General features: G+C 41.7%; 1 protein-coding gene across 14 annotated transcripts in view; it reads right to left on the bottom strand.

Moving 5' to 3' along the window:
- The window catches only part of LOC128865064 (muscle-specific protein 300 kDa), a 286723-nt gene that overhangs the window by 52899 nt on the left and 206010 nt on the right, over positions 1-27814 (bottom strand). For 7 of the 14 annotated variants that reach the window (XM_054104992.1, XM_054104990.1, XM_054104985.1 and 4 more), the window contains one exon: positions 492-27809. The exons of 6 other annotated variants lie outside the window; for them this stretch is intronic. In XM_054104992.1, coding sequence (XP_053960967.1) covers positions 492-27809 — 27318 coding nt within the window. The remainder of the gene's footprint in view (positions 1-491; positions 27810-27814) is intronic. One more of the 14 variants, XM_054104989.1, reaches the window with a different exon arrangement.

The raw sequence follows: 27814 nt of genomic DNA, 5'->3' as shown, positions 1-27814 counted from the left end.
TGTTTTTTGTGTTTTGTGTTTTTGTTAGCAATTTAACAAATGTTTTTTCTTTTTTTTAATGTTTTTACTTTTTTTCATTTGCAAGTGTTTTTGTTCATATTGGGTATAACAAATATTTAAATTTTTCGATTAATCTTATTTTTGATTTTTTTATGTTCATATGAAGGATTCGTTGTTATTTTTGTGCTTCATGTCGTCGATGAGTAAGTGTAGGTATATGAATGCACATAAATACGTAGGTGTAAGTGGTGCGTATGTATGTATGGGTGGCAACTCAAAAGAGCAGAAAGGAGAAATTTGTTAACTGTAAGTTTTTGTTTAGTTTTATGTAAGTTCTTAGTTATTGTTGTTGTTTTTGCTTTGTTTTATGATGGTTAATTATCTCAAAGGCAATTATAGCCACTTAAAAGCCATAAACATATACCAAAACCACACAGAAAAGCTGCAAACATAATTAAAATAAATGTACGTAGACTCAACGTGATCATCACCTTCTGTTGTTGTTGTCGCAATAGACCACCACCGGTTGCATTGCGGGCTGTTGTTGTCGCTACGCCAGTTGTTGTTACTGTCGTAGTTGTTGTTGTGCGCTTTATAATACTTGGTTCGGGATTAACAATGAAATCCGGCCTATACAACTCATCCGTCACCGTTGTGGTGGTTGTTGTTGTTTGCGTCGTTGCCTGTGATGCAAATGCTGCAGCAATTGGTGCCACCACTGGTGCCTCAATTGCCGTTTCCGTTGCGGTTGCTGTTACTGTTGCTATTGTTGGCAATGGCGCTTCAGTTGACACCAAAGTCACTGTTTCTTTAGGCGTTTCAGTGGCAGGCTCTTCTCTTGCCGGCACTGTAATTGTTGGAGTGACTATGTTTTCTTCATGAGTTTCTATTGTTGTTGTGGTTGTTGTTGTTGGCGCTGGTATTATAGCTTCTTCGGCAATTGCTGCTGGCGCTGCTGTTGCTGGTGTTGTTGCCTTATCGATGATTGTTGTTACAATGGGCGCGAGCATAGCTGTCGCTGCTTCTTTAGTTGCAGTTATTGTAGTAGTTGTTGCATTTGTTGCCACATTAACGGTGTTAATAATGGCGCCCGCCAATTGTGTTAGCTTACTTGTAGTGTCAACAACAGTAGTGGGTATACTTTCGGTTTGGGCGATAATTGGTGCTGAGGTCGGAACTGAGATTGGGGTTAAGGATGATGATGGGGATGGTGATGGGGATGGGGACGGTGATGGGGATGAGGATTGGAAAGTAGTTAAGGGCACTGATACATTTTCGGGTACTTGCGGCGTTGCAGTTGCTGTTTCTGTGTCAGCAGCAGAGGTTAGTTCTATTTGCGTTTTAGTTTCAGTTAGTAACTCAAGCGGCGCTTGTGGGTGTACAAATTCAATTATGGATTCGGGTTCTACTGTCGTTTGTGGTGCCGACTCTTTCCAAGGAATAGATTCGTCACCCGATATGGTATCCAAAGCAAGATAAGTGCTTTGGTCACGCCAGTGCCCTACGCCGCCTGGCAGATCAGTTGACATGTATTCTGAGGAACAGCTTTGGTTGGGATTGTACGCATTGCTATCGGGTTCAGGTGTCGGGGTAACATTACCACTACTACCACTACCGGGGTCACGGTCATCTCGCTTGTGTTCGTCAGAGTCATGATCTGTTTTAATTATGGTATCTTCCTCTACTGCTTGTTCTTCTTCCTCGTCTTCTTCTTCTTCTTTTTCGTCTTCTTCGTCACCTACATGTTTCGTTTCGCCTTCATTTGGCTGTGCTTTTGTTTCTGTCAACTTTTCCATTTGTTTGTCTGTGTGTTCAGTTTCTACTTCTTCTTCAGTTACCGAGATCACACTCTCAACTGGCGGTTCGGTTCTTTCAACTATCAATTCGTTGGAAGTATCGGCATGCCATACGTCCATGTACAAATTTCTACATAATGTGTCAAGGTCCGTAGCAGTTGATTGTAACTGCTCAGTGGGAATGATTTGTTCTGTTAAACTTGGTTCTTCAGTCTTTTGTATGCTATGTTTATTAATTGGTTCTATTGCGGTTACATCTACTTCAGTTGCTTCCGTAATAGTTTCAGTCTTTTGTACACTTTCAGTTCGAGCTATGGACTCTAAGAAATACATCCATAAATCTTCACATTGTGTTAGTTGTCTATAGTTGTTCACTTGTCTTACAAAGGTATCTCGACTTAAGTTAAGCAAGAACTTATCAGTCAATAATTCAGTCGGATGTTCTTTATTTTCGCAGGTATCGGATTTAGTTGGTTTCCCTAAAACCTCATGAGAATTAGGAGATACTACAGATACTTCCTGAAGTTGCTGTGGTATTTTCTGCTTTTCATCTTCTAAACTCAAATACAATTTGGTCTCAAAATGTTCATAATTCGGATGTACCAATGAATTGGTATCTAAATATAAGTTCTCCTTTAAAATGTCACTATCTATTGCAGGGAGGTCACTCGGCTCAATAACTATATATTCATCTTCGAATTGCTCTATATCTAAACCTACCTCCTCATCAACCTTTTGTATTTGCTCACTCTCATATTCGATAAACATTTGGGTTTGCTCTGTTAACGATGCTCCAATTTGCGTTTGTATATTATTTCCAATGCCCACTCCAATAGAGACCGGAAGCATTATTTCCTTTTCAGTAGTTACTTGATCAGTTTCAGTAGTTTCGTTGATAGTTACTTCCACCATTTCATTCACCTTACTTGCATCCTCTACCACGGGATGGCTGTCATTGGTAGGCTCGATCTCTTTGCCATCCTCAAGCTTTGTAATAGGTTCTGGTTCTTTAACTGGCTCATTTTCTTCTGCCACTGTAAGCTCTGTAAGAGGTTCCGACTCTTTGACTGGTTCATGTTCTTCAAATACTTTAAGCTCTTGGACAGTTTCTTTAACTGTTTCAGTTTCTTCAAGAATTTCAGACTTTTCGATTTCTTTATCGGGTTTTGCCACCATCATCGGTTGCGCTATGGCTTGCTGAGATTTTTCCATAGTAAGGAAGTCCTTCGTGAGATCGATAGCTGTCGGTGGAGCTGGAGAGAGTAGAAAATCTTCCCGCTGAACAAGTATGTCATCGGTTCTTGTAAGTTCCGGACCTGGTGTTTCTACCACTTCGGCGACCTTTACAGTTTCATCGAGAGCAAGTTGAGTCTTTGATTCGGGCTCTTCAGCCAGTTCAATTTGTGAAACTGGTTCAGCAGCTTGCACTAGTTCAGGCGCGGTTTCAATTTTTTCTACTATATTACTTTCGATATCCACATTATCAGTTACAACAGAGACCGGAAGCGTTGTTTCCTTTTCAGTAGTTAATTTATCAGTTTCAGTAGATTCGACGATAGTTGTTTCTACTATTTCAATAACCTTACTTGTGCCCTCTATAACGGGCAGACACTCATTGGTAGGCTCGAACTCTTTGTCAGCTTGAAGCTCTGTAGCAGGTTCTGACCCTTTAACTATTTCATCTTCCTCTAGCACTTTAAGTTCCGTAAGAGGTTCTGACTTTTTAACTGTTTCAAGATTTTCAAAAATTTCAGACCTTTCGATTTCTTTATCGGGTTTTATGACCCTCACTGATTGCGCTACATCTTGCAGAGATTTTTCCGTAGTAAGGAAATCCTTCGTGAGATCGATAGCTGTCGGTGTAGCTGGAGAGAGTGGAAAATCTTCCCGCTCAACTGGTATTTCATCGTTTCTTGTAATTTCCCCAGCTGGTGTATTTAATTCAGACTTTTCGGCTAGTTCAGTTTCTGCAACAAATTCAGCAGATTCAATTAGTTCAGGTACCTTACTGGTTTGAAGCTCTTCGATGACTGTTTCATTAGAAATAAGTCCAGTTTCTGAGATTTCTACGGGGCTTGCTTCTATGACTTCGGTGGCCTTTGTTGTTTCCTTTACGATTTGCTGGAGCATTTGATCTTGCTCGAGTTCTTGAGTAGCTTCAAGTTCCTCAACTAATTCTAGCTCTTTAACTGCTGCAGATTTTCCCACAGCTTCAGTCTTCGTTATTGACAAAGCTTTTTCTTGCAGTGCCTTTTCTGTTGCTATGAAGTCTTTTGTGAGATTGAGCGGGCTAGACGAGATTGGCAAAAATTCTGCGATAGGAGAAGATTCTACTGCTTTGTGAACCTTTGTAAAATCTTCTTCAACCTGTTGAGACTGATCTTGATTTGGCACATCCTTTTTCTCAATTTCCCCAACTACATCTGGTTCTTCTAATTTTTGAGCCAATTCAGACAGGGTAGTTTCGATGGTGGATGTTTCAACAATTTCAGCGACATTGGTTGCTTCTTTCCTAATTTTTGACGATTCTTGAATAGGCTCTGGTTCTTTAGCTGTTTCCTGATCTTCAACCACTTCCACAGGTTCTTGAACCGCCACCACTTTCCCGGGTTCATCTACACGCCTACATTGAACTATTTCCTGCAAAGATTTTTCTGTTTCGAGGAAGTCTTTTGTGAGATCAAGCGCTTGTGGCGCGACTGGAGCTAGAGGAAAATGTTCTCCAATAGAAATGTTTTCTCTCACTTGTCTGTCTGCTTCAGTCATTTTAGGCGCTGTGTCAGTATATTTTACCAATGGCTTTTCGCTAATGGATAATTCGGTTTGTGGTTCGATGGTTACAACATTGATGGGAATAGTGTCGGCTTTGATGGTCTCAACAATGGTTTTTGTGGTAGGTTCTACGGCTTTTTCTGTACTTTCTAAAGTATCTGGTACTTTTTCGTAAATGGTTTTCACTACTTGGGCGGGTAGCTCTTCAGTTTTTACAATATCTGCATATGTGCTTCCTGTCACTTTCACTGGTTTATATTTTTCTATGGATAATCTTTCACTCTCAAGGAAATCGACTGTAGCATCTGTAATCTCTTGTTGCCTGGGAGGTTGGAAGTCTGCAGTTTGGCTCACTACGAGTGTGGTCCATGGAACCGACTCTTCATGCTGTTGTAAATTCACAATCGGCTCCGGAAAAACTGTTGTCTCAGTTTGTATGAGTGCTGACCATGTAGTGGGTTGGTCTGTTGGCGATTGAACGGTGACTTCCTCAGTACTCGGTTGTATTTCCGAAACGTCTGCTTGTTCAGAAACCTCACTTATATGTTTTGCTTCAGTTTCTACTGTAGAAACTTTCAGTTGCGGTTTTAACTTAGCAGACCAATACGAAGTCTGGCAGACGAAGCCATCAGTGACAGCAGACTCAGAAGTATGCTTAATACTTTCTATTGTATCTTCCGGTGATTTGTCCAATTCAACGCCTGCTAAATGCTTTTTATTATTTTTCTTTTTGGGTTTTTTGGTTTTTTCCTTTTTCTCGGGTTCCAGCGCCATGACAGTACTCACGGGTACTCTGTCTTCAAAGATTTCTTCTGGTTCAGTTTCCACTGGTTTCGATGTGTTTTCATCATAGAGTGGACGAATTTGTTGAATCGGTTCCGGTACATTTTGTGCAGCAATTGCCGCCCATGACATACCAGACGTAAGTGACGTAATAGCTTTCTGCGGTTCCACCACTTTTTGTTCCACAACTATATTCTCTGAGTCGAAAGTTGGTTGTAATGGTTCTTCTTTGGCCGCAACATTTGGTATTGCTTTTGGTACATCTACACTATGTTCTCGAGGAATTTGTTTGCCTTGTTTCTTTTTGTTTGTTTTATCAGGCTTTTGAGGCCGCACCGCCTCATCTGGAATTGATTTTTGCGAACGAGACCTCGATCGCCTTCGGCGTTTTTCTTTCTTAGAAATACATTCAAGGAATCCTTCACTATCTTTCGTTTTCTGAGAATCTTCAGGGATAACAGGGGCTTCCGTTACTTGAATAATTGGACGCTCTATTGTTCGAGATGATCTCGACGGAGCAGCGACATTCACATCATTGCTGGTTTCGTGAGATGTAAATAACTTTTGTTGCGGTTCCTGTGGCGCAAAACTTCTCACAATAGAAGCCCAGGATGATGTTCCCGGTTCAGTTGAGTGTTTGTTTTCATCTTCCATTATTTCTTTCCAAGTCATTTCTGACGCCCATGACGAAGTTTCAACTTGTTTTGGCTCCACGTCTTCATTTTCCATTGTCTCTTTCCATGACATTTTGGTTGCTTCAATAGGCCTTTCAACATCCTCATTCTTTGTTTTAGTTAAAAATGATTCTTTTGGAATTTCTACCTCGACGAACACTTCTGCGTTACATTTTTCTTTTGTCGATGGAACTTGCTCGGGCTGTTTCACGGCAATGGGTTCAGCTTCCTTTTGTTCGAGCTCCACATATTCTTCTGTAGAGATCGGAACTTCGAAGTCAGCAACTGATGTCTGCCTTTCAGGTACGAAAGTGTCGATTTCATTAGTAAAATGTTCTATTTCAGGTTCTTGATATCGAATATTTGTTTTTTCGACTAAACCAGACTTTCTAACAACTTCGGCATAGGTTTCTGATCTAGACCAAACTGAGGGTGGAGCAATAGGTGTTTGAATCACATCCTCTCCGTGAATAATACTTTCATGGTTTTTATTTGTTTCGGAAACCGGATCCTTAGTAGGATTAATTAACTTCAACTCCTCGGGCTCAACACTGGTCTTTTCTTTTTTATGCTTCTGTTTCTTTGACTTTTCTTTTCTTTCTCTGAGTTGCGTTCTTTCAGGTATTTCTGCAGGTATCTTCTCAATTGTATGAGTCTCTTCAGTTTGGATGAAATCGACGTCTTTTGGAGGTTGTGAGTGATATTTTGTCACTTCAACAGTCGGCGCAGTTTCGATTATAGATTCTGAAGCAAGCTCTGATATTGGTTGAGGTACAATGTCTTCCTCTTGATCAACTATATCTGACCAGGATAAAGATACTTCAACCGGTGACTCATCAGACTTTAAGATCAGAACTTCATCGAGTCGTTCAGGTGGTTGAGTTTTTTCTCTTCTAGGTTTAACTTGGGAATTCTCGGTATGTTGCGTTTCAAGTTCGATAAATGTATGTATTTGTTCTTTACTATACTTATGCGCTGACGATTCTGCTCTGGGACTTGGTTTGGCATCGTCATTATCGTTATTCACCATTTCTTTTTTACTTTCAATAATTTCTGATATTTCGCGGATATTGGTAATCGGAACTTCTACAACATTCTGACTAACAATGACAGACCATGGTAAGGTAGGAGTAATCGATTGTTGATCAACAATAAGTTCTTGTGGCTTTGTTTCTTCAACTGCAGATGGTTTCGGGAGTTTTTCTACCTTTTCTTTTTTCAACTTTTGCTTCTTTGTCTTTTCTTTAGGCATTTTGTCCTCAGAAGATGTGGTAACGATTTCTTTAACATCAGTATGTGTTTCTTCGACCACGGTAATTTCGCGCCCCTCGACGATGCTCTCGGGCTTCTTAGTCACAGGAGATTTTTTCTTTTCTACAACAGGCGGCAGTTTAGATACATCTGGGTTGTTTTGCTTTACTACATCTGACCATGAAAAAGTTTGCAATACCGTTGGTTTAGTTTCAGGCTTGTCTTTAAGAAGCGGTTTGTCTTCAGGTTTCATTGACGACAAAGCCGAATGTTGTTTTTCCTTGTCAATGAAGGCGACATTTTCATGAGCAATGTTTAGCTTAGACTGATCTTCTGCTCTATTGACTTCACCTTTGTCCTTTTTAGTCTTCTTCTTTCTCTCTTTCACTTTCTCCTTCTCTTTCTCTATCAATGGTTTTTCTTGGTCTAAGGTATCAGAAACAATGTCTGCCCAGCTCGAAGTAAATGGTTTTTCTTCCAATTTTTCGACCAGTTCCGATCCACTAGGTATTGGCTTTTCTTTATGATTTTCACCAGATTTCACAAATACCTCTTCAACAATTTTTAAATTTCCAATATCTTCAACAAGCTTTTCTCCAGATTTCTTTTCCTTAGTCTTTTTACCTGATTTCTCTACCTTTTCAACTGTTCTAGAAAGAGAAGCAGTTTTCGACTCATCGAGTTCTACAATATCAACTTTCTTTACAGCAATACTTATTTTTGAATCTTCTTCTAATGCCGTGGCAACTGGTTTCACTTCTTCAAACTTTCCGATGGGTTTATCTTCAATTGTCTTCACGTCCACAATTTCCTCCACTGTGGTTTCAACTGGTCTCACTTCTTCAACCTTTCCGATTACTTTTTCTTCAATCACTTCTGCAGGCTTTATTTCTGCAGTCTTCATTTCCACAGCTTCAGTAATAACAGTGGTGACGGTGGTGGTTGATTTAGTGGTATGGGACACAGTTTCAGCAGGAGTAGATGTTTGTTCATCATCTGAGAACACCATGGGTTCTTCCAGTACATCCATCAACGTGTTGGAAGATTCGTCAATTGGAAGACCGGCATACACAGGTTTCTTTGGTGCATCCTTTATTGGTTCTACCGGTTTCTCCTCAACACTCTTCACTCCCAAAACCTCCTTTACTGGAGTTTCAACTGGTTCCACATCTTCAACCTTTTCGATGGGTTTTTCTTCAACTGTCTTGACTTCCACAACTTCCTCCACTGTGGTCTCATCTGGTTTCACTTCTTCAACCTTTTCGATGGGTTTCTCTTCAACTGTGTTCACTTCAGCCACTGTGGTTTCAACTGCTCTCACTTCTTCAACCTTTTCAATGGGTTTCTCTTCAACTGTCTTCACTTCCACAACTTCCTTCACTGTGGGCTCATCTGGTTTCACTTCTTCAACCTTTTCGATGAGTTTTTCTTCAATCATTTCTGCAGGCTTTATTTCTGGAGTCTTCATTTCCACAGCTTCAGTAATAACAGTGGTGACGGTGGTAGTTGTTGTAGTGGTGTGGGACACACTTTCGGTAGATGTTTGTTCATCATCTGAGAACACCATGGGTTCTTCCAGTACATCCATCAACGTGTTGGAAGATTCGTCAATTGGAAGACCGGCATACACAGGTTTCTTTGGTGCATCCTTTATTGGTTCTACCGGTTTCTCCTCAACACTCTTCACTCCCAAAACCTCCTTTACTGGAGTTTCAACTGGTTCCACATCTTCAACCTTTTCGATGGGTTTTTCTTCAACTGTCTTGACTTCCACAACTTCCTCCACTGTGGTCTCATCTGGTTTCACTTCTTCAACCTTTTCGATGAGTTTTTCTCGAATCACTTCTGCAGGCTTTATTTCTGGAGCCTTCAATTCTACAGCTTCAGTAATAACAGTGGTGACGGTGGTAGTTGTTGTAGTGGTGTGGGACACACTTTCAGTAGATGTTTGTTCATCATCTGAGAACACCATGGGTTCGTCCAGTACATCCATCCACGTGTTGGAAGATTCGTCAATTGGAAGACCGGCATACACAGGTTTCTTTGGTGCATCCTTTATTGGTTCTACCGGTTTCTCCTCAACACTCTTCACTCCCAAAACCTCCTTTACTGGAGTTTCAACTGGTTCCACATCTTCAACCTTTTCGATGGGTTTTTCTTCAACTGTCTTGACTTCCACAACTTCCCCCACTGTGGTATCATCTGATTTCACTTCTTCAACCTTTTCGATGGGTTTCTCTTCAAATGCCTTGACATCCAAAACTTCCTCCACTGTAGTTACATTTGGTTTCACTTCTTCAACCTTTTCGATGAGTTTTTCTTCAATCATTTCTGCAGGATTAATTTCTGGAGCTTTCACTTCTACAGCTTCAGTAACAACAGTGGTGATGGTGGTAGTTGTTGTAGTGGTGTGGGGCACAGTTTCATCAGATGTTTGTTCTTCGTCTGAGAACACCATAGGTTCGTCCAGTACATCCATCCACGTGCTGGAAGATTCGTCGATTGGAAGACCGGCATATGCAGGTTTCTTTGGTTCTTCCTTTATTGGCGCGACCGGTTTCTCCTCAGCAGTCTTCATTTCCATAACCTCCTCTACTGGAGTTTCAGCTGCTTGCACATCTTCAACCTTTTCAAGGGGTTTCTCTTCAACTGTCTTCTCTTCCACAACTTCCTCCACTGTGGTTGCCTCTGGTTTCACTTCTTCAACCTTTTGGGTGAGTTTTTCTTCAATGAATCCTGCAGGCTTTATTTCTGGAGCCTTCAATTCTACAGCTTCAGTAGAAACAGTCGTGACGGTGGTAGTTGTTGTAGTGGTGTGGGACACACTTTCAGTAGATGTTTGTTCATCATCTGAGAACACCATGGGTTCGTCCAGTACATCCATCCACGTGTTGGAAGATTCGTCAATTGGAAGACCGGCATACACAGGTTTCTTTTGAGCATCCGTTATTGGTTCGACCGGTTTCTCCTCAACACTCTTCACTCCCACAACCTCCTCTACTGGAGTTTCAACTGGTTTCACTTCTTCAACCTTTTCGATGGGTTTCTCTTCAACTGTCTTGACATTTACAACTTCCTCCATTGTGGGCTCATCTGGATTCACTTCTTCAACCTTTCCGATTACTTTTTCTTCAATCACTTCTGCAGGCTTTATTTCTGGAGTCTTCATTTCTACAGCTTCAGTAACAACAGTGGTGACGGTGGTAGTTGTTGTAGTGGTGTGGGACTCAGTTTCATTAGATGTTTCTTCTTCGTCTGAGAACACCATAGGTTCGTCCAGTACATCCATGCACGTGCTGGAAGATTCGTCGATTGGAAGACCGGCATATGCAGGTTTCTTTGGTTCTTCCTTTATTGGCGCGACCGGTTTCTCCTCAGCCGTCTTCATTTCCATAACCTCCTCTACTGGAGTTTCAGCTGCTTGCACTTCTTCAACCTTTTCAAGGGGTTTCTCTTCAACTGTCTTCTCTTCCACAACTTCCTCCACTGTGGTTGCCTCTGGTTTCACTTCTTCAACCTTTTCGATGGGTTTCTCTTCAACTGTCTTGACATTTACAACTTCCTCCATTGTGGGCTCATCTGGATTCACTTCTTCAACCTTTCCGATTACTTTTTCTTCAATCACTTCTGCGGGCTTTATTTCTGGAGTCTTCATTTCTACAGCTTCAGTAACAACAGTGGTGACGGTGGTAGTTGTTGTAGTGGTGTGGGACACACTTTCCGTAGATGTTTGTTCATCATCTGAGAACACCATGGGTTCATCCAGTACATCCATCCACGTGTTGGAAGATTCGTCAATTTCAAGACCGGCATACACAGGTTTCTTTTGTGCATCCTTTATTGGTTCTACCGGTTTCTCCTCAACACTCTTCACTCCCAAAACCTCCTTTACTGGAGTTTCAACTGGTTCCACATCTTCAACCTTTTCGATGGGTTTTTCTTCAACTGTCTTGACTTCCACAACTTCCTCCACTGTGGTCTCATCTGGTTTCACTTCTTCAACCTTTTCGATGGGTTTCTCTTCAACTGTGTTCACTTCAGCCACTGTGGTTTCAACTGCTCTCACTTCTCCAATCTTTTCAATGGGTTTCTCTTCAATTGTCTTCACTTCCACAACTTCCTTCACTGTGGGCTCATCTGGTTTCACTTCTTCAACCTTTCCGATTACTTTTTCTTCAATCACTTCTGCAGGCTTTATTTCTGGAGTCTTCATTTCTACAGCTTCAGTAACAACAGTGGTGACGGTGGTAGTTGTTGTAGTGGTGTGGGACACACTTTCCGTAGATGTTTGTTCATCATCTGAGAACACCATGGGTTCATCCAGTACATCCATCCACGTGTTGGAAGATTTGTCAATTGGAAGACCGGCATATGCAGGTTTCTTTGGTGCTTCCTTTATTGGTTCGACCGGTTTCTCCTCAACACTCTTCACTCCCACAACCTCCTTTACTGAAGTTTCAGCTGTTTGCACATCTTCAACATTTTCGATGGGTTTCTTTTCAACTGTCTTCACTTCGACAATTTCCTTTACTGAGGTTTCATCTTGTTCTACTTCTTCAACTTTTTCGATGAGCTTTTCTTCAATCACTTCTGCAGGCTTTATTTCTGGAGTCTTCACTTCCACAGCTTCAGTAACGAGAGTGGTGATGGTGGTAGTTGTAGTAGTGGTGTGGGACACAGTTTCATCAGATGTGGGTCCTTCGTCTGAGAGCACCATAGGTTCGTCTAGTACATCCGTCCACGTGCTGGAAGATTCGTCAATTGGAAGACCAGCATACGCAGGTTTCTTTGGTGCATCCTTTATTGGCACCACCGGTTTCTCCTCAACAGCCTTCACTACCACAATTTCTTCTCCGGGAGTTTCAACTGGTTCCACATCTTCAACCTTTCCGATGGGTTTCTCTTCAACTTCTTCTACAGTGGCTGGAACTGATTTAACTTCTTCAGCTTTTTCGACCGACTTCTCGTGAATGATCTGCACTTCCACAGCTTCTTCTATTGGGGTTTCTGTTGACTTCACTTCTTCCACCTTTTCAATGGGTTTCTCTCCAAACATATCTGGAGCTTCCTCTACTGGCTTCACGTTCACTATCTTTTTGCTTGGTTTCTCTTCTATTACTTCGGTAACAACTGTGGTCATGATAGTAGTTGTTGAGCCGGCCTGGGATAGTGGAGTCTCAACTGGTTTCACTTCTTCAACTTTTTTGTTGTTTTCCTGTTCCACCGTTACAGAGTGTTCTTTCATAGAGTTTGTTATTTTTGGTGGTTTATCATAACTAAATATGTCGTCATCCGTTTCTTCGTCTATCATGTCCCTCCAAGATTTCGGTTCATTTTGGACAGCATCATAGTCACTCAATTTGGCATAAGTTGAAGGTGCGTTCTCAGAGAGATTGTTCCATTCGAAATCGTCTAAGGATTCCTTTTGCTGCGAAATCTCCACTCTAGGTTTCTCTTCGATTTTCTCAATCGGTTGTGTCTTCTGCGGAGTAGCTTTGACCTTATCTGCTTTGGGCGTTGGTCGATTACGTTCGTTGCTTATGAAATCAGTTGTGGATTGGCTAACTATAGAAGCCCAAGACTTCATAGAAGAAACAGTGGATACATCAGATAGTACTTGCTCTCTCTGTTCCTTCTTAACAGTTGAAACTGATTTTTGCTTCGGCTGTGGTATATCTTTTTGATGTTTTGCTTCTCTTTCTTTGGGCTTTGGAATATCTTTTGGTGTAGAACTAACTTCTTTTTGACTTGCAATTTTAGCCCAAGTTAAGTTATTCGACTCAACAGTAGGCATTTTCTCATACTTTTCGGAGTCACTGTCAGAAGTTGTCGGCAGTGATACTTCTTTTTGTATGTTTTCGTTGGAAATTGGGACACTTTCTTGAAGTTTTTTGGGGATAGCTTTGGGTTTCTTTGCTTTTTTCGATGTTGTGGTTGTTGCGGTTGTTTCGGTATATCCATGGTCAGGTAATTTCTCTACCTTTTTACGTTCTTTTATATCATCAACCCATTCCCCAGGACGTTTAACTAAAGCAGCCCAAGAGAATCCCTGTGTGTTTGAAGGAGCTTCATGTTCCTTTATTTCGGTTTGTGGCTGTTCCTTTTCCACAAGCTTCGGCTCTGCTGATTCAACTACCTCACACGGCTCAATAACTTTTTCAATGTGTGCTTCCATCCGCTTTGAGATGCGCTCGGGTTTTTGTTTTGGTTTAATCTTCTTTTCCTTTATTTTTAATGTTTTTGCTTTTTCGTTTTTAGGTAAAGGTTCCACAGTAGATTTTTGTTTTGAAACAGTTTCATCAATCCATTCTCCTGGTCTACTTACTAGTGAAGCCCAAGAAACGAAGGTTCCTTCAGATTTTGTTGGAACGTTACTATCAGAAACAGCAGGTGTTTCTGCTACGACTTGGGGCTCATCCTCAGATGTAACTGGGCTCTGGCCATTCTCCTTATATTCGTCAGATTCGTCAGTTTCTATTGATCTAATTTCTTCCGCTTTTGTTGGCTTCCGAACAGTTTCTTCTAACAGTATAGGTTTTAAGGAAGCATCAATATTTTTATGTTTCTGGGACTTTTTAGATTTACGGTCCTTTTCAAGCGCTGCTGGTTTCTCCCTCAAACTTTCTTTATCATGTTTTCTTTCAGTAGAAGCCACTTTTTTCTCGTCCTCGATAAATATTTTCTTTGTCTTACTAACGATGTCGTCAACCCATTCACCAGGTTTCTTTACTATAGATGACCACGACATTAATGGTGCTTGAGCAATTTCCGGTTCACTTTGGGGAAGTTCCAAAACTATTGGCTGAATTTTTTCTTCAAATTTATCAGTTTCCTTTTCTGTTACATCTTTAGCTGCTGGTTCAGCAATCTTTACAACTTTGTCGGTCTTACGTTTTTCTTTCTTTGTTTTCTTATGCGTATCATCTTTCCGTTTGATCTGCTCGGCCACGGTTATTTTTTGTTCTATTGTTTTTTCGACAGGGATATTTTTATTTTCGCTCACTGGATGCACCGTTTTCGGTTCTTCCACATGAGGAAGCTCCCCAAACACAACGTCCGCATATGATTTTCCTTTCGCTGGATTTGAGTCCCTCGACTCTTCAGAAACTTTGAATACTGGAGCATCGACATTGAGTTGTGTATGATCTCTATGCATACTCTCTTTTCTTTGTTGTTTGACTTTTTTCTGCATATTATCTATATCAGCGTGATCTGATATTAAGGTACTAAGATGTCTTTCACTTTCCAAGAAAAGTAAGTTTTGATCAGAGTCTGTCTGACGTAGGTAGGATGGTGTAAATTCAGGAGCATTAGGTGATAATTTTGAGGTAAAGGCGATATTCGATGAAATAGGTGCTGTATCTTCTAATACACTTGACCAAGTATCAATTACAGTTTTTTCTTCTTGAAGGGGCTTCCCGTCGGACCATTTTGGCATAATAAGTAAATCGGGTTCATTAATACCTGTGTCTTCCGAGTAGTGAGTAATTGGATAACTTGCTACTTCAGGCGCTAGAGGTACGTTTTCATAAGGAACAAATGAATTTGTTGAATTGATTTCTAAATTATGTAGAATTTGTTCTCCCTCCGTTTTCATAGATATGCCGGAAATTTTGTCATCAACGCATGAGACAATCTTTTCTTCTTTTGCTCTCTCCATAACAGGTTGAACAAGTAAGCCTTCATTCACCACAGAAGTCAATTGTGCAATTTCATGGATTTTTTCTGTGACTGGAGTAACATGTTGCGATATGGCCTTATGTGCTTTATCACCTACACTCTCGATATCTTCAGCAATCGGTTCGACGGATGTCTTTTCAACATCTACTGAAGTCTTTTCCACAGTGACCTTATCCAGTTTAACTTCGTCAACGTTTTCGAGTGTCTCTACACTCTCTTCAGCAGGCTTTATTTCAACAGTTTCAGTAACAACAGTGGTAGTAGTTGACGCTGTGGTGTGGGACATAGTTTCATCAGATGTTTGTTCTTCGTCTGAGAACACCATAGGTTCATCCAGTACATCCATCCACGTGTTGGAAGATTCGTCAATTGGAAGACCGGCATATGCAGGTTTCTTTGGTGCATCCTTTATTGGTTCGATTGGTTTCTCCTCAACAACCTTCAATTTCGTGACTTCTTCTACTTGGCTTTCAACTGGTTCCACTTCTTCAACTATTTCGATGGACTTCTGTGCACCAGTCTTCACTTCCACAATTTCTTCCACTGTGGTTTCAACTGGTTTCAATTCTTCAACCTTTTCGATGAGTTTTTCTTCAATCACTCCTGCAGGCTTTATTTCTGGAGTCTTCATTTCCACAGCTTCAGTAACAACAGTGGTGACGGTGGTGGTTGATTTAGTGGTATGGGACACAGTTTCAGCAGGAGTAGATGTTGGTTCATCATCTGAGAACACCATAGGTTCGTCCAGTACATCCATCCACGTGCTGGAAGATTCGTCAATAGGAAGACCAGCATACGCAGGTTTCTTTGGTGCATCCTTTATTGGTTCTACCGGTTTCTCCTCAACAGTCTTCATTTCCACAACCTCCTCTACTGGAGTTTCAACTGGTTCCACTTCTTCAACCTTTTCGATGGGTTTCTCTTCAACTGTCTTGACATCCAAAACTCCCTCCACTGTAGTTTCATTTGGTTTCACTTCTTCAACCCTTTCGATGAGTTTTTCTTCAACCATTTCTGCAGGATTAATTTCTGGAGCTTTCACTTCTACAGCTTTAGTAACAACAGTGGTGATGGTGGTAGTTGTTGTAGTGGTGTGGGGCACAGTTTCATCAGATGTTTGTTCTTCGTCTGAGAACACCATAGGTTCGTCCAGTACATCCATCCACGTGCTGGAAGATTCGTCAATAGGAAGACCAGCATACGCAGGTTTCTTTGGTGCATCCTTTATTGGTTCTACCGGTTTCTCCTCAACAGTCTTCATTTCCACAACCTCCCCTACTGGAGTTTCAACTGGTTCCACTTCTTCAACCTTTTCGATGGGTTTCTCTTCAACTGTCTTGACATCCAAAACTCCCTCCACTGTAGTTTCATTTGGTTTCACTTCTTCAACCTTTTCGAAGAGTTTTTCTTCAACCATTTCTGCAGGATTAATTTCTGGAGCTTTCACTTCTAGAGCTTCAGTAACAACAGTGGTGACGGTGGTAGTTGTTGTAGTGGTGTGGGACACACTTTCAGTAGATGTTTGTTCATCATCTGTGAACACCATAGGTTCGTCCAGTACATCCATCCACGTGCTGGAAGATTCGTCAATTGGAAGACCGGCATATGCAGGTTTCTTTGGTGCATCCTTTATTGGTTCAACTGGTTTCTCCTCAACACTTTTCGCTCCCACAACTTTCTGGTATGGAGTTTCAACTGGTTCCACTTCTTCAACCTTTTCGATGGGTTTTTCTTCAACTGTCTTGACTTCCAAAACTTCCTCTACTGTGGTCTCATCTGGTTTCATTTCTTCAGCCTTTTCGGTTGGTTTCTCTTCAACTGTTTCGATGAGTTTTTCTTCAATCACTTCTGCAGGTTTTATTTCTGGAGCTTTCACTTCTAGAGCTTCAGTAACAACAGTGGTGATGGTGGTAGTTGTTGTAGTGGTGTGGGACACACTTTCAGTAGATGTTTGTTCATCATCTGTGAACACCATAGGTTCGTCCAGTACATCCACCCACGTGCTGGAAGATTCGTCAATTGGAAGACTGGCATATGCAGGTTTCTTTGGTGCATCCTTTATTGGTTCAACCGGTTTCTCCTCAACGCTTTTCACTCCCACAACTTTCTCTTCTGGAGTTTCAACTGGTTCCACTTCTTCAACCTTTTCGATGGGTTTTTCTTCAACTGTCTTGACATCCACAACTTCCTCCATTGTGGTTTCATATGGTTTCACTTCTTCAGCCTTTTCGGTTGGTTTCTCTTCAATTGTTTCGATGAGTTTTTCTTCAATCACTTTTGCAGGTTTTATTTCTGGAGCTTTTATGTCCACAGCTTCAGTAACAACAGTGGTGATGGTGGTAGTTGTCGTGCTGGTGTGGGACACGGTTTCATCAGATGTTTCTTCTTCGTCTGTGAACACCATAGGTTCGTCCAGTACATCCATCCACGTGCTGGAAGATTCGTCAATTGGAAGACCGGCATATGCAGGTTTCTTTGGTGCATCCTTTATTGGTTCAACCGGTTTCTCCTCAACGCTTTTCACTCCCACAACTTTCTCTTCTGGAGTTTCAACTGGTTCCACTTCTTCAACCTTTTCGATGGGCTTTCCTTCAACTGTCTTGGCTTCCAAAACTTCCTCCACTGTGGTCTCATCTGGTTTCACTTCATCAATCTTTTCGATGGGTTTCTCTTCAACTGTCTTGACTTCCAAAACTTCTTTCACTGTGGTTTCATCTGGTTTTATTTCTTCAATCTTTTCGATGAGTTTTTCTCGAATCACTTCTGCAGGCTTTATTTCTGGAGTCTTCATTTCTACAGCTTCAGTAATAACAGTGGTGATGGTGGTAGTTGTTGCAGTGGTGCGGGACACAGTTTCAGCAGATGTTTGTTCTTCGTCTGAGAACACCATAGGTTCATCCAGTACATCTATCCACGTGCTAGAAGATTCGTCAATTGGAAGACCGGCATATGCAGGTTTCTTTGGTTCTTCTTTTATTGGTTCGGTTGGTTTCTCCTCAACAACCTTCTCTCCCTGAACTGGAGTTTCAACTGCTTCCACAGATTCGACATCAACAACTTCTTGTATTGGAGTTTCAACTGTTTCCACTTCATCAACATTTTCGATGGGTTTCTTTTCAATGGTTTCTGCAGGCATTAAAACTAGAGTCTTCACTTCCTCCGAGGCATTATTTTGCTGTTTTGCAACTTTTTCAACAAAAAGTTTTTCAGCTGTTTGAATAGCTTCAATATTGTACTTTGGTATTTCGAAGTTTATGAACCCACAAACAGTATTGCTCGTCGAAGCTAGAGCTTTTGTAACAGTAGCAACGTTGGTCGTGGCATTTGAGGTGGGAAAAGTTGATGGAATAACTATGGTGTCCTTGTCGATTGGCTCTTTCTTAACTACTGCTGCAGTCTCAGTAGTGGGCTTAGAAATATCTTCCACTGTGGTTTCAGATACAATGGTACCCGTGGTAAATGTAGTGGAGGTGGTTTTTGAAACTAACTGATCTTCTTTGTCTACTAGTTCAATCTTTGCAACCTTTTCGACTAAGTTTTCTTCTTCTTTATCACTTACCTCACTTACTGCGGTCTCCTGTAATCGTGGTTTGACATCTTCGTGCAGGGCATGGTATCTAACTTCAGCTTGTGCCAGAAGGGACACATCGTATTTTGGAACATCGTAATAAATATTTATATCACTTATAATTCCACTTGTGTCTTTATTAAGAGCTTCGCTAATAAGAGTATTTTCTTCTTTCTGGAGCAAGTCTTCTATTTTGGGTTCTGGGTGTTTGTTACTCACTTCAATATAGGTCTTTTCGGCTAATTGAAGTTCACCTGTTTTATACTTAGGTATCTCAAAGCAAATGAGTGAAGAAGTATTGGGGCTACATTCTTCGATTAGATCGCTTGTGCAGGGTTTAGCGGTAGGTATTTCATTAGCATTAGCAATATTAGTGGTTTCTGTAAATTCAGGCAATTTTGTTATTTCTTGCACCTCTTCTTCAACCTTAGGTTCTTTAATGGTCTCAACATGTTTCTCAAGAGTAAGAACATCCCGCTCAACTAATTCATGATACAGTTCGTCGACCCTATTTATTTCCCTAAGTTTAAGTGAATTACCTCCAACCAATTCATGGAATATATTTTGTTCTAAAACAGTTTTGGTCATTTCTTTTGTTAAATCTTTATCAACTGGCTTAACATTTTCGGTTTGTGCCTCTTGTTTTGGAATATTTCTAGTTTCGCTAGCTAAACGCTCTTCTGTAATCAACTCTACGGTGCTATCTACATCTTGCTGTTTGAAAAAGTCTTCAGGAAGCGCTGGGCGCTTCTTCTTATCTTTCTTAGAAAGCTTCTTCTTAATGTCCTCAAATAATACTTGCTCTTCAGCAGTCATATCTGTTATGAATTCTTGCGTGTCTACTGGTTTCGTCGGCATTACACTGGGCTCTTCTAACCTTTCGATGTTTTGGGTTTCAATTTCTTTAGGAGTTGAATCCGGATATACAATATCAACTTTGGTTTTTTCAGTTGACAGGAAAGTGTTTTCAACAACCTCGTTGGTTTTTGTAATTAGTTCATCTACTATCCTCTCCTCTGTTACTTTCTCAATAAATGAATCTGTATTTTCTATTTGAATTTGCTGCTCGTATATTGACTCTTCTAACTTTTGCTCCTCTTGTGTTAAGGGCTCTACCTTTGTGGGGGCATCAGGGTTAACTGCTAAGTTATAAACCTCTTCACTATTCACATCACTCACAGTTACAGACTCATCTACAATATCATCCCTTATCTGCTCTTCCGTTACCGTCCGAATGACTGACTGAGTCTTTTCGGTTTGAGTTTCTTGCTTTACTTCTTCTACAACCTTCCTTTTGTCAGATTCGTTTTCTGTGTTCTCTAAATGTTCTGTTAATGTTTCTGTAACTTCAAGACTAACGGATGGGAAATCGAAATGCATTTTCATTTTTGGTGTTTTATATTTCTCCTCATGCGTAATGAGCGCAATCTTTCTAACCTCACCCGATTTTGGTGGGCTCTCGTAACTTTCACTAACTAGTTGTAGCGGTTCACCATCTACAGTTTCAAAACTAGTTCCCTGTAAAGTCATAAGTCTAGTACGTTTGGTAACGGTAGTGGTAGACTTTGTTGACTGTTCGTCAGATTGAGTGATTAAGGTCTTATTGGTAACTGTAATGTCAGTGGTTGTTTCTGAGGATTGCGTACTGTCAATTGTACTCGTCGTCTGCTGTGATTGCTGTTCCTCAACATTTGGTACTTCTTTCGTTTCAATATCAATAACCTTAGTGCCAGGACTATGTGATTCCACTTCAACAGTATTTGACGAATCAATAATTTGAACCCCATCAATACCACCGAATTCGAGTTTGTTAGTGCTTTCAGTTGGTACATATGCTTTTGACAAAGTTTCAGATGATCCAATGACATCAGTGAGTTTTCCTCCCGGCAATGTCGCATGATCGGGCATTTCAATTGAGGAGGTTACTAAGATATCATCTGGATTATCCACTTCTCTCAATAGTATACGTCCATCCGATGCAATAGTCTTATTCAATCGCATTGTACGTATAGTTGTGGTTTTTATGATAGCGCCATCTGTATGTGTTGTGGTGGTTGAGCTCTCACTGGGCTCTTCAATAATCATTGGTGACTTTCTTAATTGATCTTCGCTTGTCGATTCGCTCGTTTCTGATTGAGCGGTTTCGTCACTTGCATTGACACAGGAATCGTGCGGTATGCGTCTGACAAAGCTTGTCGTTCGCACAGTCACAGTTTTTACTACACCGCCATTTGGTTCAAGGGTTGTGCCCTCGTCGGCAGGTTCTTTGGCCAGCACCTTGTTTTCAGCCACATTTGTTGATGTAGTGGTATTTTCGGCAGTATCTTCTTCAATGTTTTGCGTAATCTTTTTAACAGTTTTCGTTTTACGTACACGAATCGTTTTAATCACTTCTCCGCTAATTGCTTGGTCTGCTTGTATCGATGCGATATTTTGTTCTTCTGAGGGCGTGACATTTTTAATTTCCAATGTTACTGATGCATCGGCATTAGTGCACTTTTCCTCTTCTGAAGGTGTTGGTGTAGACTCTTTTTCTGCCGTTACTTCCGTAGCAACGGCAATTTCACCTTCTGAGACATTCTGTGACTTAATGCTCATTGTGCGAACTGTTGTGGTTTTAACAACACCACTATCAGCTACTTCTCTCACAACTGATTCCGATTTCTCAATTTTTGGTTCTTCCTTCGCTTCCTCTGCCACATCAATATCTTCTATTATTGGTGGCACAACCTGCGGCTCAGGTGACTCTTGTTTCTTTTGTGTTATTTTCTTGACGAATTTCGTCTTGCGTACGGTCGTGGTCTTCACTACGCCACTCTCGTCTTCGGCCGGTGGTTCTTTTTCTGGTATATTTGGTATTGCACTTATTTCATTCAGGGGCTCTGTGGTTTCTAATACAGGCTGTGGCTCTGTAATTGTTATTTCGGCGACTTTCTGTACAATCGGTTTAGCCGATTTTACATCTGTCTCAGCGTCCGTTGCTTGTGGTATATGGAGTGGTGGTTGCATTTGCTTCTCACCACTTAAGAAGTCGTTTGTCAAAGTTTTAATGTCTGCGCGCTCTTTTGTAACGGATTCACTGAACTCCGCAACAAAAGGCTCATTATCTGTAACGTCAATTGCGAAAGCAACTTGTTTCGTTGACTTCCTTAAGGGAACTGAGACACTGATAGAAGACTTCGGTAGTGTTGCCTGTGTCATAGTTGTCGTAGTTGTGATATGCGACGACATTGCATCCGGTGAAAAGTTCTCATTGGCGACTAGAAGAGGTTTATCAACAGGAGATTTTTCTTCCTCAGTAATAGCAACTGTTGCTATTGGTAGATTTTTTTCCATGACATTCTCTTTCTTTGCCACCTTAACAATATTTTCAACTGTCTCGACGTTTGCTGTTTTGGACTCTTTTTCCGGTTTACCTGGCTTTTTATCTTTCTTAACTTTCTTTGAGGGTTTCTGAGATACTTCAGATGTTTGTCCTTCAGCGGTAATGAAGTCGGCGACCTGAGTCGAAAGAGTCTCCCCTACAAACACATCGGCAGATTCGACAACTGGCTCTGGAACAGGCTCACTGGTAACAATGGGTTCCTCAAAAGCAGTTTCGGTGCTAGTGGTGATCATGGTATCCTTTGTGAAAGCTGGTTTGTTTTCAACCGGATTTATATCTTCACCTTCTTCAATTAGCACTTCCTTTCCATCAATCATTTTTGTAATAATTCTTCGCGTAATCACTGTCGTTGTCTTAGATATATTACCGTCAGTTGTAGTTCTGGAATAAGTTTCGATTCTTGGTTGCTCTGTAGATATGCTTACAATTTCAGAGTCTGGCTGATAAACATTAACATCTTGAATGATTTGTTCTGTATTTATGTCTTGTACAACCGGTTTCGCTTCAATAATGCTGACAAGTTGCTCAACAGATTCCTTTGGAGTTTTCTGTGTGGTTTCTTCTTCTTCAACAATTTCCTCCTTTCCGTCAATAATTCTAATAATTTTTGTACGCGTAGTTAAAGTTGATGTTTTTCTTGTAGTAGTTTTGATGATCGATGTGGCGAATCCATCTGTTGAAGAAATTTCTTCGCCAAATATTATGGTTTCATCAGTAGGAGTCTCATTTGTATCCATAGGTACTTCTTCAGTGACGACAGTGCGTTGTTCTGCTGGGAGCACTGGTATTTCTTTTTTCTCTTTTTGACTCTTTGCCTTTTTCTTGTCTTTCTTTGCAGGTTTCTGCGGTTTCTCAACTGCTTGCTTTTCAGCAGCAATGAAATCATGTATACTTGATTTGAGTGTATTTTCTGGCAACACTTCTTTCTCGCTGACAATTGCGTTGGCCTCTGCAATAGGCCAAGCAGTTAGTGGCTCTTCTTGTTTGATTTCCTCCACCACTGGTTTCTCTCCAACAAGTGTTGTGATCTCAACGAAAGGCTCAGCTCGAGTCTCATCACCTATTGGTTTATCATCTGCAATAGGCTCAGCAGCTAGAGGCTCTTCCTGTTTAGTTTCCTCTACAATAGGTTTAGTTTGAATTTCTTCAAATACAGGTTTGGCTCCAACAGGTATTGTGATCTCAATAAGAGATTCAGATCGAGTCTCTTCAACTACTGGTTTTTCTTCTACGATAGGCTCAGTAGTTAGAAGTTCTTCCTCATTGGTTCTCTCCACCACAGGATTGGTTAGAGGCTCTTGAGGCACGGGTTTCTCTTCAGCAAATGTTGTGACCTCAACAGCATGTTCAGCTCGAGTCTCTTCAACTGCTGGTTTCTCTTCCACAACTAACGTGCTCTCCCCTATGGCGTTGACTGGAACCTCTTCAAGTGCGGATTTTTCCTCAACCAACGTTGAGGTTTCTACAAATTTCTCCGTGATGGGCTTCGCTATTATTGTCAGTTCTTCAACAACAGCTTCTACCGGTGCAGTCATCGGTCTAGCAGTTTCTACAATTGGCTCAGTTGGTGTATCCTTTTGTTTCTTTGGACTTTTTGTCTTTTTCGTGTCTTTTTTCGTTGGCTTTTCTGATTTATCCTTTTCAGCATTTATGAATTGAGAAATGCTTGATTTTAAACTGTTGTCGGGTTCTGTTGACATTTGTGTCCAAGGTCCTTCGATTACTTTTTCTTCCACAACAATTGGTGTTGGCTCTACAACTTTTGTGATTGAGTGTTGTTCGTTTTGGGCTGGCTTGTGTTTAGGTTCAATATATTCAGCTACAGAGTGTTTCTCAATCACAGTGATGGGAGAAGTTTCTTTAGCAGTTTGGGACTTTTTCTTATCTTTCTTGGTGACTAATTTGGGTTTATCTGCAACAATCGCTTCTACGACTTGCACATTTGCCACCTCTTGTTTTTGTTTTGGTTCGTCCTCAATAAAAGGCTCGGCGATAGTTTCCGCTGTAGTCAATGTTTGTACTACAAATGGTTCTACAGTCACTTCTTGACTCTTCGCTTTTATTTTGTCCTTCTTTGATGACTTCTGTGGTTTATCTTTGCTCTGAATTTTTTCTGTAGTGATAGTAGATGAAACGATTTCAGGTTGTTCAACAACCTCCTTGTGCAAAACTTCAGTTTCGCCGGAAGGCTCATCATCATCAACTACATCCTCCTCAATCACAACTTCTCTTCCATCAATGATTTTAGTAATAATACGCTTTGTCGTGCGTTTGGTTATTGTTGTCGTTGTGATAGTCGTAGTAGTGGAGCCACTATTTGACGTTATGAGTTTAGTAGACTCGGAAATTACTGGCGCCTTCTCAATTTGACTGCAGGGTATTACTTCCGCTGTCGGTTCAATTGGTGAGTGTTTACGTTGCGTTTTTGATCTATCTTTCCTCGCAGGTTTGGCCGGTATGTCTTTTACACTTTCAGATGCAATGAAATCAATTGTGTTCGACTTTATATCATCGAAATTTTCACTAGGAGGAACGATATTTTCAATAGGAACTACTTTATCTGCTGGAGCGATAGACTTCTCAGCAGAAACAGGAACTTTTTCAGCGACAGGGCTAACTTTTGCGGCTTCATGTATTATAACCATTTCTGACTTTTCTTTCTTCTCCACAGGCTCTTCAATCTCACCTGAATGCTTATGTTTCTTTTGCCTTTTAGGTTTTGATGGTTTCTTCTCTGGTTCTTTCTCATGCACGACATTAGCTACAGTTTTAACCTGCTGCTTAGTTGTGCCTGACCTTCCCACAGGAGCTGCGGCAGCCAATGTGGTCTCTCCATGAATTTCAGGCACAACCTCAGCTGATTTCACTTTTTTGCTTTCGCGTACATGCTTTGAGTCCTTGTTAGACTTGCTTGTTACAGATATTGTGGACTCATCCACAGTTTTAATATTTTTATCATGTTTCTCGTGCTTTTCATGTTTATCGTTCTTCTGTCGCACATCCACCTCGTGCGTTGTTGGTGGAGATCCGTTGTGATGTCTCTGTTTCGAATCAGTCCGTTGACCTCTTGGAGGTCGTTGTTCTTTACGTGGATGCGGCAATGTTGCCGCAGCGACGGAAGCTATGTCTTCTCTTTTCTGAACTGCTGACGCATCCCGAGAAGGAGACTTCAGTGGTCGACGATTATTATTGTTCGATGTCGTAGTCGCATATGTCGTTGTAGTTGTCGTTGCAGTTTTGGTTGTCAATCTTTGTTGCTGTGCTCTATTTGTATTTGTATCATATTTGGTTGTTGTAATGCGGATTTGCGTTTGCTGTTGCTGTGGCTGTTGACTGGATGGCTGGAAAACATTACTTCTACCTTGATGTATACCAAATAGTACTTCAGCATAAGTCGTGCCTTGTGTGGGCTCTGTTGTTGGTACCATATCTTGTCTTATAAAATATGTGGGATTTTCGGGCACTTGAGGAGATCCTAGTGCTTCTTGCGCTATCACAGGTTCCATGGGTTGCAAGGGAGCAGAGTAAGGAGCTGGCTGTACCGCTTCCGGCACGGATACTTGCGTGCATTCTACGGACAGATGGTGTGCTTGTGGAGTCTCCACGATTTCGGCAGGGATAGACTCTATTTCATTAACCTCAAATTGTCCGAAGGTTATGTCGGGGCGCGGCTCATCGACTTCAATCGATTGCGGCTCATACAATTGCGTATGCGGTTTTTCTTCATAATGTTGCGCGGGTTGCGACTGTTCGTAGGGTTGTAAATGCGCGGGTTGCTCAAATTGCTGTGGGGATGAAGATTGTTCATAAGTTTGAACAGATTCTTCGAACGGTGAATGCGTTGATTGCTCGAATTGCTCTGTTGTATCTTGTACAAATTGTTGCTGGGCATTAACGAGTGTGTGCGTGGTTGTCACATTTTGTACAATGGACGCAAGTGTAGTGACCACTTGATCAATCACGTTCTGTCCCGCTGGCGTTTGTTGATAATCAGTTAAATATTCTTGGGGCTGCGTGTCATAACCAACATTTTGCAGCTCTTGATAGGGCTGTGTTTGTTGCTGATAGTATAACTGGGTTTGTTGATCATTGGGTGTTGCATAAACTGTTGTTTGGTACGATTCGGGCTGTTGTTGCGCTGTGGGATAATAACCGGTCATGAGTTGGTATTGCGTAGCAGTTGGTTGGTACTGATACTGAGTGTATGTCGTTTGTGCGGTTGTACCTTGTGGATATTGCATTTGTATAATTTGTTCGTAGTAATTTTGAGAGGCCGTCGACGGCTCGGCTTGAGCCACTTGTTGCGCCTCAGGCATTGCTGCATAACCCCACTGACCGGCATCAGCCATGTTCTCATACATACTCTGATAGAGTTGCGGATCGGGCTGCAGGTAAGTAGCCTGTATTTCTGCGGCGGTCATTGGTACATCGACATAAGAGTTTGGTAATGTGGTTGGGTCCACTAAAGTGCTTGCGATAGTGGTATTGTCGACGGGTGTAATTGGAGTCGTTGTTGACTCCATTAACACGCTTGCAAACGGTGCGGAGTCGTTTTGCTTTGAGGTTGCGGCAGCATTTACATAATCTGTACTGGAGCCACCCGTATCTGCCGGCAAATCGTGCATTGGTTGCTGAAATTCCACGACATTTGTTTCTATCACGTATGCTTCTTTTTCTTCAACATGTTGCTGAATTTGTGGTTCATATTGTGGTTGCGTTGACGCAGGCGCCTGCACCGGCGTAACGTACTCACTTGTAGTCGTGGTCGTAGTAGTAATTACTGTTCTTTTATCGCTTAGCGATTTATTTTGTTCAGCATTTGCACGCTGGCGTTCCATCTCTATGCCGCGCAATACTTCCGCATAAGAAGTAGAGCCGGGCGCCCAGATGGGACTACGTGAACGCATGCGATCTTGTGCGGGCGTGAGCAGATGTGCTTGTTGCTGTTGTTGCTCCAATTGGTGTTGCTGTGGTCTTGGATGCAACTGATTGCGAGGTGCGGTTGTAGCCGCAGTGTTAGACACATGTGATTGAGACTCACGGAATTCGCGCGTCGTGTGTTGCGTCGATTGCGCATGTTGCGACGAGGTTGTTAAATGATATTGCGAGTTGTCGTCATGCTGCGCACGACGGCGCGGCGAACGACCACGACGCTGTTCGCGCGGCGCTTGTAGTTGCTGTTGGCGGGCTGCGGGTTGTGGCGCATCCAGCATGAGTGCCGTTTGATAAGCGACTTCTTCTTGCCGAAGCGGCACGCTAGCCACTGCGGGCGTCTCTTGCCAAGCCCTTATCGTTAATTCATGTTCACGTTCAGGCTGTGATTGTTGTGCTTTCCTCATCGCATGGTGCGTCGTGGTACGTGTAGTCGTTGTGCGCGTCTCCGTGACGTGTTCACCACTCTCATTCATATATTCGATTTGCGAACTCTGCACTTGTGGCACTGATGTCGAGTGCACTTCCAAGTCGATTGCATCATTTTGCGGTTGTTCCGGTTGCAATTCTTGCATGGTGGTAATGATATTCATGGTTTCATATTGTTGAGGTTCAAATTCTTGTACTATTTGCGGCTCGCGGCTTACAGCCTCTGGCCTGGCTACTACATTATGAATTGTCGATGTGGTAGTGGTGTTTTCGTTGTTGGTTGTTGTGGTTATGGTAGTGGTCTCTAGTTTGGCATTTTGTACCTTACTCTTATTCAAAACACTTTCCGTTTGTGCAAAACTCACGGGACTGGAATGTCCCGAGAGCACCTCCGCATAAGATAGGCCTAATTTGGATGGCTTCAATAGCATGGACACAGCCGATGATGTGGTAACAACGGAATGCGGATCCAGCGTGTATGATAAGGCTGCGATCACATCGTATTTCTGTTGCATGTCATCGATAGACGTACGCAGAGTCTAGC

Source organism: Anastrepha ludens, chromosome 5, assembly GCF_028408465.1.
Source record: "Anastrepha ludens isolate Willacy chromosome 5, idAnaLude1.1, whole genome shotgun sequence".
NCBI classification, from domain to species: domain Eukaryota; kingdom Metazoa; phylum Arthropoda; class Insecta; order Diptera; family Tephritidae; genus Anastrepha; species Anastrepha ludens.
The sequence above is the reverse complement of the archived record's forward strand: the minus strand, read 5'-3'. Positions and strand labels throughout refer to the sequence as shown.